Here is a 19349-nt window from a genome sequence, read left to right as displayed (position 1 = left end):
GCTCTGGATAAGGGCATCTGCCAAATGCCATTAATGTAAATGTTAGGTGTTGTACTTTGTTTATAGGGTCACTATATTTTACTCCTGACATTACATCTTATTTTGATTTAAAGAATCACATTAAAACCTACCTGATCACATACTGCTCAATGCTCATAGCCATTAAATGGGTACTTGTTTCAGTATTTGTACATCTAAAAGCTTCACTTTTAATTTGAATTATTATTAACTGTTGTTGTTACACTTAGATTCTAATTGTATCTGATAATAAAGCCCTAAGCCAGTCTTAAATGAATTTATGTTCAGCTCATATAACAAGCTTTAGTGGCTGCAGTCTCCTACCATGCTTAACAAAGCCTCAGTTGTTGCACAACTCTTAAGTACCGTTCTGTTCTTGAGCTTTACAGATCCAGTAACGTGAGCATGAGGATTTTCAGAGAAGTGTTTTTGAGGATTGCTGAGCAGCACAGTTTCGTGACTGAAGTGCACTCTCTATGACTTTACCATCTCACCTCACGCTCCAGCCCGACTGCATAACTCAAAGCACAGGCACTGTTAGGAGGATTTCAATAAATACACTCTTATTCATCCGCTTACAGAACCGAACCCCACCCTGCGTTTCGCGCTCTGTCTTTCATCCAGAACATTTTTTGTTTTTACAGGTAAACTGATTTAATTTCACTTTGCAGATATTCTCTGGCTGTGTAGACACTTGGAAGTTTCAGTATTTCCTTGTGCCCATCACATGCTGGATGAAGCTAATTAGGTAAGCGTGCAAAGTTAGGCGTTAAATTGCTTCTTTTTCGCAATGGATGAAGTTCTCTTTTTAGGGGGAGGGGGGATATGATCCAGCAAGTGCACACAATTACATGAGTCATGAATTTAATGTTTTCTTCCCACTCGCTCACTAAATGACCACAGAGCTATATGTGACCTCAGTGAAAGTGGACCAGCATGATTAAAAGCTGAAGTGAAGACTGGGCCACTTCTCAGTGCTGCCTTTACAACTGCAGAACATTGATAAGATTGGCCGGGTCTACGCACTACACTACACCTTTTCGTGTTGTCTCTACTCCATGCTTCATTTGTTTTTTCTTGTCACTGTCATCCTTTGGCAGGTTGGGCTTTTGTCCAAAGCCCAAGGTAATAATTAATTATGAGTCAGATAATGACTCAGGTCTCTGTTTGGCAATTGTGGCCAGCTGTAGTTGTCTTTCTGTGACTTTGGTTCTTTGCCACATAATGCGAGTCTTTTCTTCCTTTTGTTTTGCTGTTTCTATAACTTAGAGCCATCGATCACTACTCATGGTTTGTGGCAGCAGGGCGAGAGCCGAAGCGTGAAAAGTCATCTGCTTCGTCACTTTTGCGTATAGTTTAGAAGAGATAAGCTGACGCATCATTCTTGCCGCCTCTGACTTTTTTTTTCTGGATGTGAAAATGCTTTAGGCTACAAACGAGAGCACAAAAGCAGCTTATCTTTAAGGAGGGTAAAACAAGAAAGGGAGGAAAAAGGGAAATATACTAGAATGAAGCACTGGTAGAACAAGCTGTAGGGATGTGAAGGAGATAGAGAGAGAGGCATCTGATGGAATTCTCAAAAGGAGAATTGGCCATGCAGTATAATGTGTTTGGAGGAAATAAAAGGGGAAAGCAAGCAGGCTGGAGACATGGAGCGCGTGTTTTGGACTGAACGGATGGAGAAAGGTAAAGGGGAGATGGGTGGGGAGGATGGAGAGACAGAGGGAGGGGTGGTGATCCTCGGGGCTGGATGACTCACTTCTCTGCAGCCGGCGTGTGCGTCACTGGCGCACGGCTGGAGGAGGAGATAGTGGAGAGGTCTGCACATTTAATTACAACCTGCCAATTTATATACAGTGTACACACGCACACACATCTCTCTCTCTCTTCCTCTCACGCTCTATCTATCTCGCTCTTTCTCCTACTAATACCAACAGATGACTATGTATATTCAAAGTCTAAACAATTTAGCATCTGTAAACATAGACATTCCCAAAGCCTTTTTTTTTTTTTTAGCTCTGAAATATGAAAATGCTTTTGATTAGAACACACATATTGTCTTATACATGTTGCATATAAATATATACATAAGGAATTTCACAATTTCTACTGAAAAATATTATATACAAAAGCACAAAGATAAGGTAAGATAAGATTACAGTGTGGTTTTTTGTGTGTAAAAAAAAATACTAGCGTTCAGCAAATCTTTCATTTTAATTGGCAGGACACACTGTCTAGATGTGAATGTGATTAGGAGCAGAGTGGTATGAATGCAGGCCATATGTTGAGTGCTCCTCGGTTAAACGACCCCATTCACAGAATACTACTCTATTGACGGAGCAGTACACATCATTCTGTGAATGTGTCTGACGCTGGGAGTTTCTCTAGAGGGTGGAAACACTTGCTTTTTAGACCACTAGCTATAAACTTAACCCATTCTTCATTCCCTTCCTTGCACCCTCTGAGTTTTTGTTCCTGTTGTTCCAACTGCCCCGGTCCCCTTCGAGCTGCAGTTTTTTCCTGTGAGTGCTGTAAGCCATGCTCAGCAGACAATAGCTACAATCAGCCACCATTTCATGAGCCGCAGGCTCTGATCTGGCTTCCTCCACACAAAGACAAGAGCAATTTAGGCAAACAACAGCATTCCAAGGAAAGCATTCAAAGGCTGCGTGCAGTGCCAATGATTGGCCAATGCGGTTGCGAGCCCTCGAAAAAAGCACAAGAGTAAAAACAGAGCACCTCGCCATCTCGATTCGGCTCCAACATGACTGTTTCTTGCCTTAGCTGTCAAATTTGACCTGCTCTGGATTAAAAATATCAACAACAACAACAACAAAAAATACAAGGCTTAACATAACTCGTCTTCGCAGCTCAGATCACAGCTATAAAAGCTGTCAGCACCAATCGTACCATTACGCCAGATGACACATGCCGGATGCTCACGTACCTAGTCGGCCGGTCGACAGGATTTTCTAACAGTTAAAAAAGAGCTGTGATACAAACAAACATCTGCAGTGGCTATGTGATTGGAATAAGCCAGCGATACAGCACTACTGTATGAGTCAGGCCTTATGTGACATCACAAACAGCTTGCCATTTTCACGCTCGAGCTGCACTCATTTTCAATCAAATGGCTTTGAAACGCTTCAGTGATCCGCCTCAGCTGCAGGAGAGACACTGCTTTTCTCGCCTTTTGGAATTATTTGAGATAGACCACCTAAAGTCAAGGGAGTGAATAATAAAGCCTATTACGTATAATACTTCTCCTGCTGTGCTGTAGACCGTTACTGTCCAGCTTGTCAGATAACCTGATACACTCGAAGAACGCATTTCTATATAATGTGCTTATTTTGAAATTCATGAGCGGCCTCGCTATTTGTTTTGATGCTCCCACCACACTGCAAAGGAGCTGTCACTGTAAATAGAATCTGTGTTGCCGGCTGCTCATAACAGCAATAATAATGAGGCATGTGATGATATGATGAATGGTCAAAACCAGCGAACAGACCGATAAAGGAAGAGTAATGGCAACGGAGGAACCGAGGTGCAGGCAGAAAGATGGATGGATATGAGCAGGTGACAAATTAAGAAAGTGCAAAGGGGAGAGCAGGTTGAGAAAACGGAAGGAGAATTAGGCACACAAAAGCCATGATTGATAGAAAAGTGACGTTAAATGACAGAGAGGGCGGAAGGGAAAAGGTGGCACATGCAATAAATCCGATTTGTGCTGCTGCTCTGGCTTTCTGTGCCCACTCGTGACGAAACTCACATGTTCTATGGTCCCCTCTGACACCAACACAATGATGCAACGTGGGTTTTATTTTCTCAATCTTGCAAATGGACACTGTGGGAGGTTCGGAGGCACACATTAAAGAGCCCACATTTTAATATTAATGAAGTTCATTGGAACTCTTCTCTTTTACTGTTTAGGTGCGTATAAATATAGAGTAAAAGAGAAGCATGGGCAAAAAGAAATACAGTGTAGAGAGATAGGAAGAGACAGGCAGAGGCAGACAGATGAAAAGAGATGGACAATCACAGTAGTTTACAATAGCATGTGTATAAATATACTGCTTGCATGAAGACAAATGGACTTCTTAAAGGCTTTGCAGCATAAGTTCTTATCTGGTGACACCGCAATTCTATTCCATTTCCTACTAGTGCACATTTATTTTCCTGCTTTCCATTTCTCTCCTTCCTTCTTGCACACTTTGCCCAAGCACACACACACACACACACACACACACATACACACACACACACAAAGTAATAGAAAATGTCCATTCCTTTTCATCTGCCCAAGGCACTATGATACAAGGCAGCAAAATGTTGAGGTTACAGTGTTCAAAGGATGAAAAGGGATGAGTGTCAGGAAAACCTCAAAAGAATGTACCACATTATCACTCTCTCACACACTCAGTCTCACACGCTCACACATACGAAAGCATGTATGCATGCAAATATGCGTTTTTGAAACGTAGACACACACATCGGTATGAATATCTCCGTGAGGACTTCCTCCTGAAAGAATTATTAATCCATGCCATGTCTACAATCTGACTCGAACTATAACCTATAAAAAAAATGTTGTTTTATGTTTTGCTCTTTTAGTTTTTGATTACTTTTTAAAAATAAAATTACAGTTTTTTCCATTGAGACCAGCCAAATGTCCCCTCAAGGTCAAAACACTGAGTCACTCGCGCTCCACACACAAACACAAAAACGTATACTGGAGTAAACATTGAAAAGGGGAAAATGTCAAAAGTCTATAAGAAACAGAACGCTTATAAGAAATAACAGACACCAGGCATCCTATACATTAACACAGCTCCTGCTGGCAAAGGTCTCCCAAACGGAGATCAAATGCAATCATAAACAAAAAGAGCATACAAATGAATAGTCCCATGAATGAAATCCATTTGATACAAATGAGCGAGCACCTCCACACACACATCTAACAAATCCCTATCTTCATTCAGAACTACCTCAATTATTATAATAAGCTCAAATGGTCTTATTCTGCCCTTTCTCCCTACAATGAATGGCTAATGTGTGGTGCGAGGCAGCTGCAGGCTGGTAGACTATCATCTCTGCCCATTGCCGCAGCATGGATTACTCTTGTCCAATCTACATTTGCAGTCTTCAAACCACACAATGCCAGAGACCGTAATTAGAATACAGATAAAGCTTAGTTTCTGGCTACATTAAACCATCGAGTGGGGATTTTCCTGCTACAAATCCTTTTTTCAATTTAAGCCTGGGCTTTATCTGTATCCACATTAGAACAAACTCTAGTGTTTATCTTAACAATGAAAACAGTGCTTCATTTGAGCTATGCTCTATCCTTTCCGAGCTTATAGATGTGAACTTCATTGTTGGTATGAATCACTACATCTCAGAAAGGTTCCATGAATGGGAATCTTACATTTAGTGTTATTTGTCCAATCGTCGTTTTATAACCTGGTTACTGTTTATGTATGGGGGCTGCGCAAATATTTGAAACGCAGCGACAGGATGACTGAACTAATCCTTTTTAAAACCATGGCAGATAAATGAAAAGAGCCCACTGTGATGTTTATCATCAGACGGAGAGGGTGCCGTGTGGCTCAGCAGATATGCTAAAAGTCAAACACGGCAATAATGATGGCAATCTCTTGTTAACTAAACATTTCACTCATGTATTTACTGCTTCTCACTGCACTACTGTTATTCATTGCTTTCAACCCTTTCACTCTTCTCTCTCTTCATCTCCACCTGTCTCATGGCCCTGGATGGAAATGAGCCCAATTTAGCTCATTGCTAAAGGCTGCTGTGCCCACCGCCCTGCACCTAATAGCACTCAATCTATTTCTTCACCTGAAGGCAGTAATTAAGTCTCCACTGCACAGGCACAAATTTGCTCACTAAAACCACCACTTTTTAACAATTAAACGCATTTTGTTCATACAATGCAGCTTTTAATTACTATACACAAGAAACGAGATGGAGGACTCTACACAGCAGCTGGTGATGATGTAAAAAATAAAAAATAAACATTCTGAAGTGCTTAGAAAGCGCTGGCTGGGGTAGGAGGAATAGTCAGATACAGAATAAATGTCAAAATGTGGGGATCACATTTTATTGACTTACACTGAAAAATAGCTTTCATTAATCATGCAGGTTTTTGCATTAGGTTTTTATCCCATTCCATATGAAGTAAATACATTTACAGTTTTCCCCACAAACTACTGTTGCTCCAACTCATTATAGTGGATTTTTTTTCCTTTTAAGTGTAACGCTCAACCATGAATTAATTCAGTGCCATACATTGATGTCTTCGGATTATATGAGACGTGAGAGCCAAAGACTGTTTAATTTGTTAAGTCAATAATACAAAGCATGTAGTAATGTATTTGCATGTATGAGTTTTAATGGAAATTTACTATTAAATTGTCATGCATTCCCTTTTACACTTCAGTTCCCCATCCCCCAGCCATGCCAGGTTTAATTCTCAATTCATGGAGCTTGAAGTAAGTTCTATTCCTACTTTACTTCCTACTGCTTTACACTGGTACCACTTGGCAGACCCCCTTATTCAGAGTGACCTACAACTGAGCAGCTATGAGGTTAAGGGCCATGCTCAGGAGCCCAGGAGTTGGGCGTTTTGATGTGGCTGGGATTTGAACTAATGACCTTCGGATCCAAATATAAATACCTTAACTTTACCATATTGTACTAAGCTACCACGGCTCTATCTTAACTTTTGGAAGATATAGTAGATAGTAGGAATTGCTCGATGTGGTGTACAGCGCCTTTTAACGCATCACTCCAAAACCTCCAATAGGCGTCCAGTTGAGTTGAGATGTGTTGATGGTGAAGGTCATAGCATATAATTTTCATACACTAACATCAATAATTATTTCGTCATAGAATAAAGGTGGTCATTTACTTTTTTTTTTTTGCATTTGTTTGCCTTCTCTTTAATGCCAAAAAGATTCATAATACCCTACAAATGTAATGGTAAAAAAATCCAAAATGCCTGAAAGTTTTTTCCGCTCACCTGCATGCATCCCTAGACTTTTAGTCCTCGAAAGAAATGTTTCTACATCTACCCTTTAAGAGGAAGTGTACTGAATCTGTATAATCAGATGTGAGGTCGGATGCAAAAGAAAGACTTACAGTTAGTCAAGCTGCCAAAACTGACAAGAAAATGTACACAAGGGACCATAAAATAATTGCATTGCCACACAGACGTAAACACAGATACACACATATAGAGCCCACTGTGCATTTGCTCTACACATACTCCCCAGGCTACCACACCATCTCCACATAGCGTGTAAATGCAGCTGATAGTCCTGCCTCATAAGTGACAGGCCAGGCAGAAGCAACATGGGAAGTTGGTTATTATTGTTATCATCATAACTATTATCATTATCAGCCTCGGCAGCAGCAGGTACCCTTCATCTGGGAGTGATGCGTCATACGCCTGGGTCGAAACCGTGAAGTGCCAGGAAGCGACCTGCACTGAATGTAAAATACAAAAAGGGTTTGGGGGAGACGGTGGGGTGGGTGGGGGCTTGAATCACTCTGGCACGCTTTCAATTTCTCCCTCTCCACCCCTCCTTCTCACTCTTTCTTTTGCCTTTCTGCTCAATTTTCTTTTCTAGTCACAAAAATATGTTTCCTTTGCTTGCCCTATCCCAATCTTTTTTCATTTCTGCCACACCATCATTGATCTTGGTTACTTCCATCTGTTTCGTTTTTTACTGCATGTCTTATCTGATGTATTTACAATTCCGTTCTCATTCACACACCATCTCACAGACATATATGTATGTATGTGTATATATATATATATATATATATATATATATATATATATATATATATATATATATATATATATATGTGTGTATATATATATGTACACACACACATACACAGAGACACAGACACACCCTGCTCACACACGACAGTCCCCACGTCACACAACATCACCACACAAGACTCCAACATCACTGCATATCACTTTTCCCACTAGCTGTGGGATGCATGTCTTTCCATTTTCGGAGACAAAGGAATGGCACCTTGTGCTCTCTCAGAAACGCCCCCTTGCCATTCCTCCCCCACTATGCAAAATCTGAACCCCCACATAGAGTTTATCCGCGTTTTCCAGAAGCTGACATCTCCTCTTATCTCCCCTTGGCAAATACGGCGCAGCTAAAAACAATTTTCCTCTTATTTGTCTTGTTATTATGGACCCCTCCTACTCCTCCATCCCACTGCCTGCAGCTCAGCACAAAGACTGTCACAGTGCATTAACCCGTCAGATAGCAGCGGAGACTGGATTCTGTCATCAAGTAGCTTTTGCAACCTCCTGCTCGAGTAACTCCATATTTCCACACAAAGAGACTTTACAATGTAATCCATTCGAGAATTACAAGCATTTGAATAAATCCACATTGTCTCTTGTCATCGTCATTTTATAAACACAAGTCAATGTATTATGACAAAAAAAGCCTTGGCATGTTGCAGTAAAATATTAATGCTATCCAGGTTTAAGTTTTGGTATATCTCAGACATGCATCATTTTCAGTATGGCTTACAACAGTTTATGTATCACATATCAAATGCAGGCTTCTGCTTTCATTAAGCAAAAAATCTGTACTGCTACCTCCAAGCTCTGTAGAATTTCTGTAAACAGTATACATGACTAAGCACTTAAGGCAGCATGACTGATGTAGGAAGTAAGGCAAAGGGTTCATTTCTTTTCCAGGGTTAATCAGGTTCAGCAATTTTTTGTCATATGTGCTTCAGATAATCTTTATTTTTTTTTCTGTCTTTCTAATCCCATCTAATCTCAGAATATTATCTAGAGAGCTGTTAGATCATTTAATACTGCTACCTATCAAACCATAAAAAGGAGTGATGTCGGTTAACGAGGTCTTCATTCGGCTGATTTATTACAGTGTCCAAATGTATTAAAAACACCATACACTATAATGGCCTGCAAGGCAATCACAGCAGTGCAGACCCAGTAATGAAGACTAGTGTGGTTATGATCTCTACACCTCGTATATATTTTTAAAATCAGAAACCATTGTAAAATGTGAATCTGGTGTGTACTCAGATATGGAGACTTATAACCTTGTTGAGATCGGAGTAATAAATAGCTTTTGTAATTATTATTATAATGAATATTTTATGTACCATGATACATCTGTTTTATATGAGCCGATAACTGTTACGATTTCAATAACAGCGATTCAATAATAGCAATAACAGCTTCAGTAATACACGCAGAAAAGAATGAGCTTTTAGGATGAAATTTTAAACCATTTTACACTGATATTTTGCCTAAACCTTCTTCAAAACCTTAAAAAAAAAATGCTTTGTTTTTAAAGGATTTTGATACAAAGTCTCTAAACGGCTTTATTAAAGTCCATAGAGTACACTATCACCTTTAAAATTGTCCCCTAGGACAGCAATACAGCACTCCTGCCATTTCTGTAATATGTCCTGGAAGTCTTCTTTTCGAAGTGTGTCAAGCACCTTCTGTGATTTGCACTGGATCTCCGCATTGGTGTCCAAACAGCAACCTATAAGCTGAATCTTCAACTTCGGAAAGAGGGTGAAGTCCACAGGAGCCAAATCTGGTGAGTAGGGTGGGTGCGAAAGTGAGATCATGTGGATTGTTCTCCAATGATCATCATGCACAAGCTCGTTAAAGGTCTTCCTGATCTCTCATCATCTTTCAGTGATGTTCCGCTGCTCTTGAAGTGAATATGCTCCTCAAAACACCTCAAACAACTCATTGCAGCACACTACACACACATACGCTCTACATACTCTACACATCCTACACACACATATGCTCTACACACTCTACACACACATATGCTCTACACACTCTACACACTACACACACATACGCTCTACATACTCTACACATCCTACACACATATATGCTCTACACACTCTACACACACATATGCTCTACAGACTCTACACACTACACACACATACGCTCTAAATACTCTACACAATTCACACACACATATGCTCTACACACTCTACACACTACACACACATATTCTCTACACACTCTACACTCTACACACACATCGCTCTACACACACGATCTAATTACTCTACACACTTTACACACATACTCTCTACACACTTTACACACTACACATACGCTCTACACACTTTACACACTACACACACATACGCTCTACACACACAATATGCTCTACACACTTTACACACTACACACACACGCTCTACACACACATACACTCTACACACTTTACACACTACACACACTCTCTACACACACACACATACGCTCTACACACTTTACACACTACACACATACGCTGAAAATTGAAAATTGAAAATGAAAATTCTAGATACTCAAAGCCAGTCAAAATCAGTAAGGTTACATTTTTCCTAATTTTAACAGTTGATGCTAATTATAGCATAGATTGGTGTGAAACCCATCATGGTCTTCTACTCTTGTAGAACCTGGGATACTTTTATGCTCTGCCAGAATGGTTCCACACTGGTACCTTGGATAGGGTAAAAAAAATGTGTTTCCTGCTTGTATTGCAGCAAGAACCAAACATGTGGTTGCCAAAGATTGATTATTACACTGAGAGCAAGAAAAGAGTTTATGACCATTTCAGCATTTTATAGCAGCGTTTATTGCCTGAGATTCATGTTCTGGTTGGTGAAAATAACATAAAAACAGACAGTGCCCATCTGTCCTTGTTCGGTAATAACTGCACAAGTAAGAAGAGTTTTATCTATATTGTTTTCTGCTTTTTACTCACAGTTAAGATCTGCATCATTCTGGTCAGTTAACACCCTAAATCTGCCTCAGAATGTTTGATACTAATCTAACTTCGCATTTATTTTAAATAGGTTTAAATCTGTCACATTTTGAACATTGTGTTACCTAACTTTGTTGAACAATTTTTACATTTATTACAAGAGAAGGGATTTCTTTTTGTGAAAAAGTATTAATGAAGATATAACATTTTACTTTTAGTGTATTTCAGTTATATGAATATCAATGAATATTTAAATAAATTACCCACCTTGATGCACTTGATAGAAAGTTTATTCTGATTGGCCTTGTTTCCTTCATACCTTGCAAACATGATCAATTGAAATCTATCAGTCAGATTCAAATGGATTGTTAGACTGAATGTAAACATGTAAACAAAGTAACCATGGCTTTAAACAGCACAAAAATACATGTTCAAAGTCACTTCAAATAAAACTGTCCATACTTAAAAAAGCAAACTTGTAATAATATACTGTATGTAATGATCTGGTCTGTATCTTTTTTTTCTCGATTGTCTATTACTAGGAGGTTTCATAGATCAGCCATCACACTCCATGAACTTTCAGAAGCCTTCAAAGCAGTTAATTACAAGACACACAAGATCTTTCCATCGTGAACCCTAAGATTTGTGAAACAGTATAACGAACCTTTATATATTACCTGAAGGTACTGTTATATCAAATGACATGGAGGTGATCCACATCTGTCCCATGCAAACTCTCCACTGATTTCCCACAAGTTTTATTACTGGGTCTTCGTCTGTTCTGCCTGTATGCCCATTCTCTTGGTGAAGTCATATCCTCAAATTGGTTGTCATCACACTGCTATGTTGATGACACTCAACTCATTCACTCCTTTCCTTCCTCAGACACATCTCAGCATATCTGGCAGATATCTTGTCATAGCTGGCAGCTCATCAACTGAAAATCCCACCAAAACTGAGCTGCAGTACATCCCTGGAGCGGCATCCCCATGTCAGAGTCTTCTGATCTCACTAAACAACTCTTTCAGCTTGCAGTGTGTCACTGCATTACCCTTGGGGTAAACAAGGGTAACCAACTGTCCCTCTCACTTCACGTCACTAAACTGACTCACTTTGACCAACACTTCACTGGTATCGAATAACCCATGGAGAAATCTTTACTAAGAGTGCAGTTTTGAATGATGACATCCAACCATTTTCCGCCTCAATGAAATTTTAGAGTCAAGCAGGATATGTTTCAGTTGATCCTTTGCCTCCAGTACATATGCAGGAAGAGACTCATTTCTCTTCTCTTCTGTCAGATTTCTCTCTAAGACACATGAAACAATGTGTCACCCCCTTACAGCAAGAATAATCAGACCAAAAGAGTCAGAGCATGAGTAGTTCATCCTTAGTTATAATTATATTTCTTTGCTGTTATTTCTGAAATAAAGGCCCTTGTGATTAAAAAATGAAAAAAGAAACTACTAGATCTGTGTCTGAAATCACTCATTCACTAACTTGTTCACTATTTATCATGAAGTAAAGTCAAGTCAAGAGTCTTTTATTGTCATTTCTAATATATACAGTGGTACACAGTACACAGTAAAAATGAGGCAATGCTCCTCCAGAACCCTGGTGCTACACTAAACAACACAGAGCTACAACACACAACATACAGCTACAAGTGTATCGCGTGCAACCGAGTGCAAACAGTGCAGACAAAAAAACAGTACAGACAGTACAGACATTACACATAACACAAGATAGCGCCGACTAGTAAACCTACTGAAGACTAAATGTCAAGACAACACTGGACTATATTCAGGTAAGAGGCACTAGCAAGAACTTTGGAAAGACACATTGAATAACATATAATTATTCATGGATTAGTTATTTTATAAACAATCAGAATATAAATATCCACAAAATATAGAGGCATTAAAGATTGTTCCCTCCATTAAATAAATCACATTCATGTACTGAGTTGGTTGTTCTAGTATCCATCTTGCCAATAAAGTGTTGTTTTTTTTCAAGTATTGATGGAATGATGGATTTTTTTTTATAACTATTGATGGCTATGATAGAATCTGAATAATCTACTAAGAATTCACACACCACCACATTTCAGACCCTCAGCACCCTCAATAATTGCACTTTATATTTAATATGGGAGACATTCAGGCACAACATAAGGCTATTGGCCTCTGGGGTATTAATAGATAAAAAGTACACTATTGTAGCACTTCGGTAGACTTTCTTTTGCTTTTATAATAAAAAATTATAATAATAAAATTAATGACTCATGCTCAGAACGTGACTCATCCCACTTTCCAGTGCTAATCTGTCTACCAGTTCTGAACCATCCTAAATTAAACATCAGTTGCACACAGTGAAGTAAATGGATTGGCAGCATGCAGTAAAATCGTAGATCTTCATCTCTTGCTCTATCGCCTCTCTCATCCAATCTTACCTGTGGGCCTTCAATCACCACATGACTCCTTTAAACACTACAGCTGTCTGGTTATGTAAAGCATTTCACCTCCGTCCCCCTCTCAACAACCAAGCGTAATGTTCTCACAACTTGACAGACTTGTTAAAATCACATAGCAAATTCATTTAACACTTGAACTGCACATATGTCTTCAAGAAAAAATAAATAGATATTTAATGTGTTAGCTTCAGGGAGACATGGTGCAGGTTTGGGGGTTCCTGCTGTAAGCTGTCATCCAGTCAGCAGGTTAAAGCTATTGCAAAAGCCTTTTGGCAGAACATATATTACCTCTTTTGCTATGCATAGATGTTTCTTTATAGATTGAATAAGTAATAATAATAATTTTAAAAAATGCATCTGTAACAAACCCCAGAATTTCGGTGGTCTGGAAGGGAATATGTTACAGGGTTAGGGTTTTATATATATATATATATATATATATATATATATATATATATATATATATATACAGCTCATCTGTTGTATCGGCCAACCTTCGCTCTGCATTTGCATCAATGAGCCTTGGCCCCCCATGACCCTGTAACCGGTTCACCACTGTTCCTTCCTTGAATCGCTTTTGATAGATACTGACCACTTCGGCCCTCACCCTACAAAAGCTGCAGTTTTGGAGATGATCTGACCAAGTCACCTTGCCATCACAATTAGGTCCTTGTCAAACTAAAATCCTTATGCTTGCCTATTTTTCTTTTGCCCTGCTTCTAACACATCACCATTGAGGACAAAATGTTTACTTGCTGCCTAATAAATCCCACCCACTAACAGGTGCCATTAAGAAGAGATAATTTATTTATTATATATATTGACTTCACCGGTCATAATGTCAATGTTATGCCTGGTGTGTATATATATATATATATATATATATATATATATATATATATATATATATATATATATATATATATATAGTGCATGTACACATCGCTATTCAAGTCTTGGTATACTTCTATCCAAATGTTGCTGTCCTAATACTCTGAGAAAAAGTCCTAGATAAAGTATGTGTTGTGAAGAGAAAAAGAATAAAAGGAAATACACAGTGTGTGAACACATCTGCTGAAAGAAATTCTGTGAAATTTACAGCCATAGCTTATTTATAGCTGCTGGAATACCTGGAAAAGGCATTAGAAAGCAATTCAGAAGTGACTAAAGACTGCACCAGATTATCTTCACAGTTATGACTATGGCTGGTCCACCCCAGGACATAACTGGACACAGCAGTAGGACAAGCGTAGAGTCCAAAGTTCTTCATAAGTAATGCATTATTCACAAGCCATGGTGACGACATTCTGCACTCGGACCAAAATGGCGCTTAACACCCAAAACATCTGCGTGTGTTGTCTCGTATCTTTGCGTTTCTGAAGATTAACGCAGGGTGTGTGCGCAGAGCGCGTGTGTCTGTGTATCTGTGTGAGTGTGTGTGGCGTGCTCTTGTATTTCTCTTCGGCTGTTTGTCCCGTGATCACACACTGAACATGGAGCGTTTGGGGAAACTACGCGTGGCCGTGATCGGAGCAGGGGCAGCCGGACTGTGTGCGGCTCGTCACGTCCTGTCACGAGCCAACTCTTTCGAGCCTCCCGTAGTGTTCGAGCAGAGCGCCCGCGTGGGAGGCACGTGGTACTACGAGGAGCGCGTGGGCACCTGTGATGACAGCCGGCCGATCCACAGCAGCATGTACAGAGACCTGAGGTGGCGTAGCGCGCTGGCAGGCGTGTATTCTACGAGCACGTGGTTCTCCTCTCTGAAGGGTTTAAGATGCTTTGAAAAATACACCCAGGGGCAAATTTGATCAGGTCCACCTTGCAGTGCATATGAGAGTGAAGGCCTGTTGAGGGACTGGTCACATAATGCCTTCTTTAAACATAACCTCAAGGAAATAAAATGATTAAATTCTCAATGCCTTGGTTTGATTAGACATTGTAATTTGTCCTATTTGATATTGCATTATTTATGCACACACCGCTATTGGACTCACCTCTTTTAGTCCCCAGATTTCAGTCTGAATTGGATAAAAGCCTGATTTTCATTATCGCTTGTTAGAAAGATGTGGGACAAACCAAGGAAGAACCGGTGCAGTGAATATTTACTCATTTATTTGCCACAAACTTAGTTATATACATTGCTTAGTCTTGGTGAAGTATCTTAGTGGTTAAGGCATTGGACTTTGAACTCAAAAGTCATGAGATTGAATCCTAGCCACACCAATTGCCAATTCTGAGACCCTAAGCAAAGACCTTAACCCTATAACAGCTCAGTTGTGAGAATAAGACGAATGCAAGTCTCTCTAGAAAAGGGTGCCTGCTATACGTCTTAATTTATAAATGAACTCCATATTGTTCGGCTTAACTTTGTCGTAGAAGTCGTCTTTGCCTTTTTGTTTATTCCCTGAATCTTTGTAGGCTTTATCCCCTTCCACTAGCTGTGAAATTTACTTCACTCTAGGTAACAGTAAAGGCGTAACAGTAAAGGCGTGTAGGCTCTCATGCCCTCATCATTGCAGCAGGGGTAATGGCTGCCTCTAATGCTACTTTTTGTATTGCAGTTTTATCGAGAGCAACAAGCTGATATATATATTCTATGGGAATATGTGAAATTAGTGACCTAGACTATGCAACACAAATAAATAACATGCAAATAAGAGGTCTACAAACAGTGTATTGGTGATATTCACACAAAAAGTTCTAGGACTCATTTATCCCCCACAGCCGAAACTTTTTTACAAAAATTATAATTTCACATTTCATTACATTTATTTTTTTATTGTCTCTCCTGACTGCACATCAGACTGTTGGATTCTAATTTCCTTCATTGAAAGTGACATTACCTACTATAATAGAATTAATAGCAGTATTTAAGAAGCTTAATTTTCTTTTTACCAAGTGTCAAAAATAATCATGACTAGTGTTTAGCTGGAACTTGTTCAAATGGCACCAAATTGTTTAATTAGTGTATGCAGCCCATCTTATTTGATAAACTGTACAGAAATCCATCAATTCACTATTTTAAGTGTACGACATATAGACAACACCAAATTATTCTGCCAGCATATACCAGGGCAAGCCAAATAAGATGACTGTAAGTGCCCAAATAAAAACTGTGTCCTATGGTACTGAGTTCCTCCTGCTGAAAGGAGTAGAGGACGGCTGATAAATTGTGCATGACTACAGTCATGTATTATATCTGTAGAGTACCCCTATATGGTGTATATTTGCTACCTAAAATAAAATTTAATCAATGTGTCACTACTGAGCATTTTAAAATGTAATATAGTGTTAAGTGAAGGCGACTGGCCATAAAATGATGACAAAAGTTATTTCACCTCTCTTCCATGTATCTGATGGGGAAATTCATCCACCTTGGCTTATAATAGGACATGTTGATCATGGCAGAGATGGATGCTCATTTGTGTAAATACCCAATTTACTGTTTTGTTCTTGTGGTCTCTCAAAATGTTCTCTGCTTTCAGAACCAACCTGCCTAAAGAGGTCATGATGTTTCCAGATTTCCCGTTTGCCTCCCACTTGCCCTCTTTTATGACGCACTGGGACGTTCAGCAGTATTTAGAGACATACTGCAAGAGCCATGACATCATGCCACACATTAAGGTTTTCAAACAGGGATCATCATGTCATTATTATTAATAAGCATTCCAAGCCATATTTTTTTCAAACTGTAAAATACTGTATACAATGTATTTTAAATGTTTTTATGTTCTGAGTTTAGACCACGTGTCATTTGCAGCAGTATTCATTCAATTTTCAAACTCAGTCAACTTCATTGACCACTGGCTGAAAACAGTGCCATAGAGACAGTAGCATAAAATGCAGCCAATCAGATGTGCACGTAGGCCAATGAGGAGTGGCTTGTAAATGTCCTTTGGTATTAGTGGGTAATGTTTTTGTGTTGGAGGCTAAAGTAATGCTTGCGATGGCCCTGTCTCCCTCTCCCTGACAGTTCAACACTATGGTGGAAGAGGTGAAACCCATCTCCATGGAGACAGATGAGGGGGGGGCTGTGAGGTGGGAGGTAATTTCGCGTGGCATGCACGAAGGACATAGCACACAGATATTCGACTCTGTGTTCATCTGCAGTGGGTGAGGAATGCCATTTCTGCTTTTGAGACACACAAAAAGAGCAACTTGTGCAGTTGATCCTTTGGTGCTCTTTCTTTAAGATAAATTTTATTAGCCTTGAAGAGGTAAAAAATTTTTAAGTCAAACTCCAAACATTGAACTGATTTTATTGTTGCTGCTGGAATATGAATGAGCACTGTTAAAACTATTCATAAGGAATAGGTGTGAACGAAGCCGTGAAGAGAAAAGAGCATCAGACCTTTAGGCATGACTCATGTGTTCCTTCCTTTTCTACAGTCATTACTCTGCGCCCCATTTGCCCTCCATTCCAGGAATAGAGCTTTTTAAAGGTGCAGCAAATGTTCAGTGGTAACAACAAACATGACCCTGAAAGTGCAAACTATTACACTTGTACTCTCTTACCATATTGCTCTCTGTTCATTTCTCTCGTTCTCGCTCTGGCGTTTGCTCTTGTTGTACTTTCACAGGAAAGGTGATGCACAGTCACTCTTATCGCTGCCCAGAGCCTTTTGCCCATCAGTCCGTTGTGGTTTTGGGTGCCGGAGCATCTGGGGTTGACATCTTATTTGAGCTGGTTCAAGCTAAAGCACAGGTGAGAGAAGAATCTAATGCATTGTCATAATGATGCAGCTGAAAAGTGCATGTAACACACTGCTATGTGCTCTTTTTTCTAGTTATGCTATATCATTTCTACTTTCCACATTTGAGAGCTTCTAATCTACAGCTGGGTGACCAAAATACAACACCCATTTTGTGTTACAGTGCTCACGTCTACCATCAAATCACCTATTGATAGAATATTGATAGAAAAATGATGTTAATCAGTCCAGTTTAATACACATACCTGTAGTATCAGTGCCAGAATACAGCAAGAATAAAGCTGTTCTGGTGGCTAGTGGTGGCCCAACACTTTACCTGACTAAAGTTTTGTCCTTTGTCACCTGTCTGCAGTTATGAAATGTAATTGACTGGCCAGCATATAATGGTGACTCAGTACTCACATGTGATACACGAATGCCTTTTGAAATCAAGCTGCATGTGGCTGTCAATATTAATGGGGATGCAAAGACTGACTTTTTTTCTCTCACTGTTTCATTATCTTTATCTCTAGGTGATTTTGAGCCATAATAAGCCGGCCTTGACATTTTCTTTGCCCCTGGAAATCCAGCAGGCACCTCCTGTTGTGAAGGTGCAAGATGATGGCTCCCTGCTCTTCCAGGATGGCTCAGTGGCCCATGCTCATGTTCTTCTGCTTTGCACTGGATACAATTACCACTTCCCATTCCTTGGCCAAAAACAGCTTGGCCTGGAGGTTCAGCACCACCTAGTGGCTCCTCTTTACAAGTACCTGCTGCCTCCATCTTTCCCCTCACTCTTTTTTATAGGCATGTGCAAACTCATCTGCCCTTTTCTTCACTTCCATTATCAGGTAAGTATCTAGAGGATGTGTTTTCGGTGATATAAGCGACTAGTTCCCATGCTTTATTTCAGTTATCTACTTTATCTTTCCCTCAGATCCAGTTTGCGTTAGCAGTTCTTGATGGCACTGTGCAGCTGCCCTCACGTGAGTTGATGGAAGAGGATGCAGAGAAAGAGAGGCAAAGAAAGATACAGATGGGTGTTCCGGTGAAACACCTCCTGCAAATGGACTCTGATCAGTGGGATTACTATGTCAGTCTGGCAACAACAGCGGGGCTGTCACCTCCAAATCCAGTTATACAGAGTCTTTATGATGAAGTAGCGAAACGACGACGGGCAAACCCTCAGACCTACAGAGAAATCAACTACAGACTGGTTAATGCCACTGAGTGGCAGGTTCTCAATTCGCCATCTGTAGAAGCAGATCATATTTAGTTAGTGATTAGTAGCAGAAAAATAAAGGCAAATGCACTCCTCACCCACCATCCAAAGCACTCCATCGCTTG

General features: G+C 39.8%; 1 protein-coding gene across 1 annotated transcript; it reads left to right on the top strand.

Annotated features, from left to right (window-relative positions):
• Positions 1-14617: 14617 nt before the first annotated feature.
• Positions 14618-19326, top strand: LOC124393466 (flavin-containing monooxygenase FMO GS-OX-like 2). Its single transcript, XM_046861327.1, has 7 exons — positions 14618-15019; positions 16797-16935; positions 17285-17424; positions 17701-17753; positions 17892-18016; positions 18536-18853; positions 18940-19326. The coding sequence occupies exons 1-7, from the start codon at positions 14805-14807 to the stop codon at positions 19276-19278; spliced, it is 1329 nt and encodes a 442-aa protein (XP_046717283.1). The 5' UTR covers positions 14618-14804; the 3' UTR covers positions 19279-19326.
• Positions 19327-19349: the final 23 nt, after the last annotated feature.

Source organism: Silurus meridionalis, chromosome 11, assembly GCF_014805685.1.
Source record: "Silurus meridionalis isolate SWU-2019-XX chromosome 11, ASM1480568v1, whole genome shotgun sequence".
NCBI classification, from domain to species: domain Eukaryota; kingdom Metazoa; phylum Chordata; class Actinopteri; order Siluriformes; family Siluridae; genus Silurus; species Silurus meridionalis.
The sequence above is the reverse complement of the archived record's forward strand: the minus strand, read 5'-3'. Positions and strand labels throughout refer to the sequence as shown.

Coding starts and splice junctions, on each gene's coding strand:
- LOC124393466 (XM_046861327.1), top strand. CDS start 14,805: ATGGAGCGTTTGGGGAAACTACGCGTGGCCGTGATCGGAGCAGGGGCA. Junction 16,936..17,284: donor ACATCATGCCACACATTAAG/GTTTTCAAACAG, acceptor TCTCCCTGACAG/TTCAACACTATGGTGGAAGA. Junction 17,425..17,700: donor TCTGTGTTCATCTGCAGTGG/GTGAGGAATGCC, acceptor CCTTTTCTACAG/TCATTACTCTGCGCCCCATT.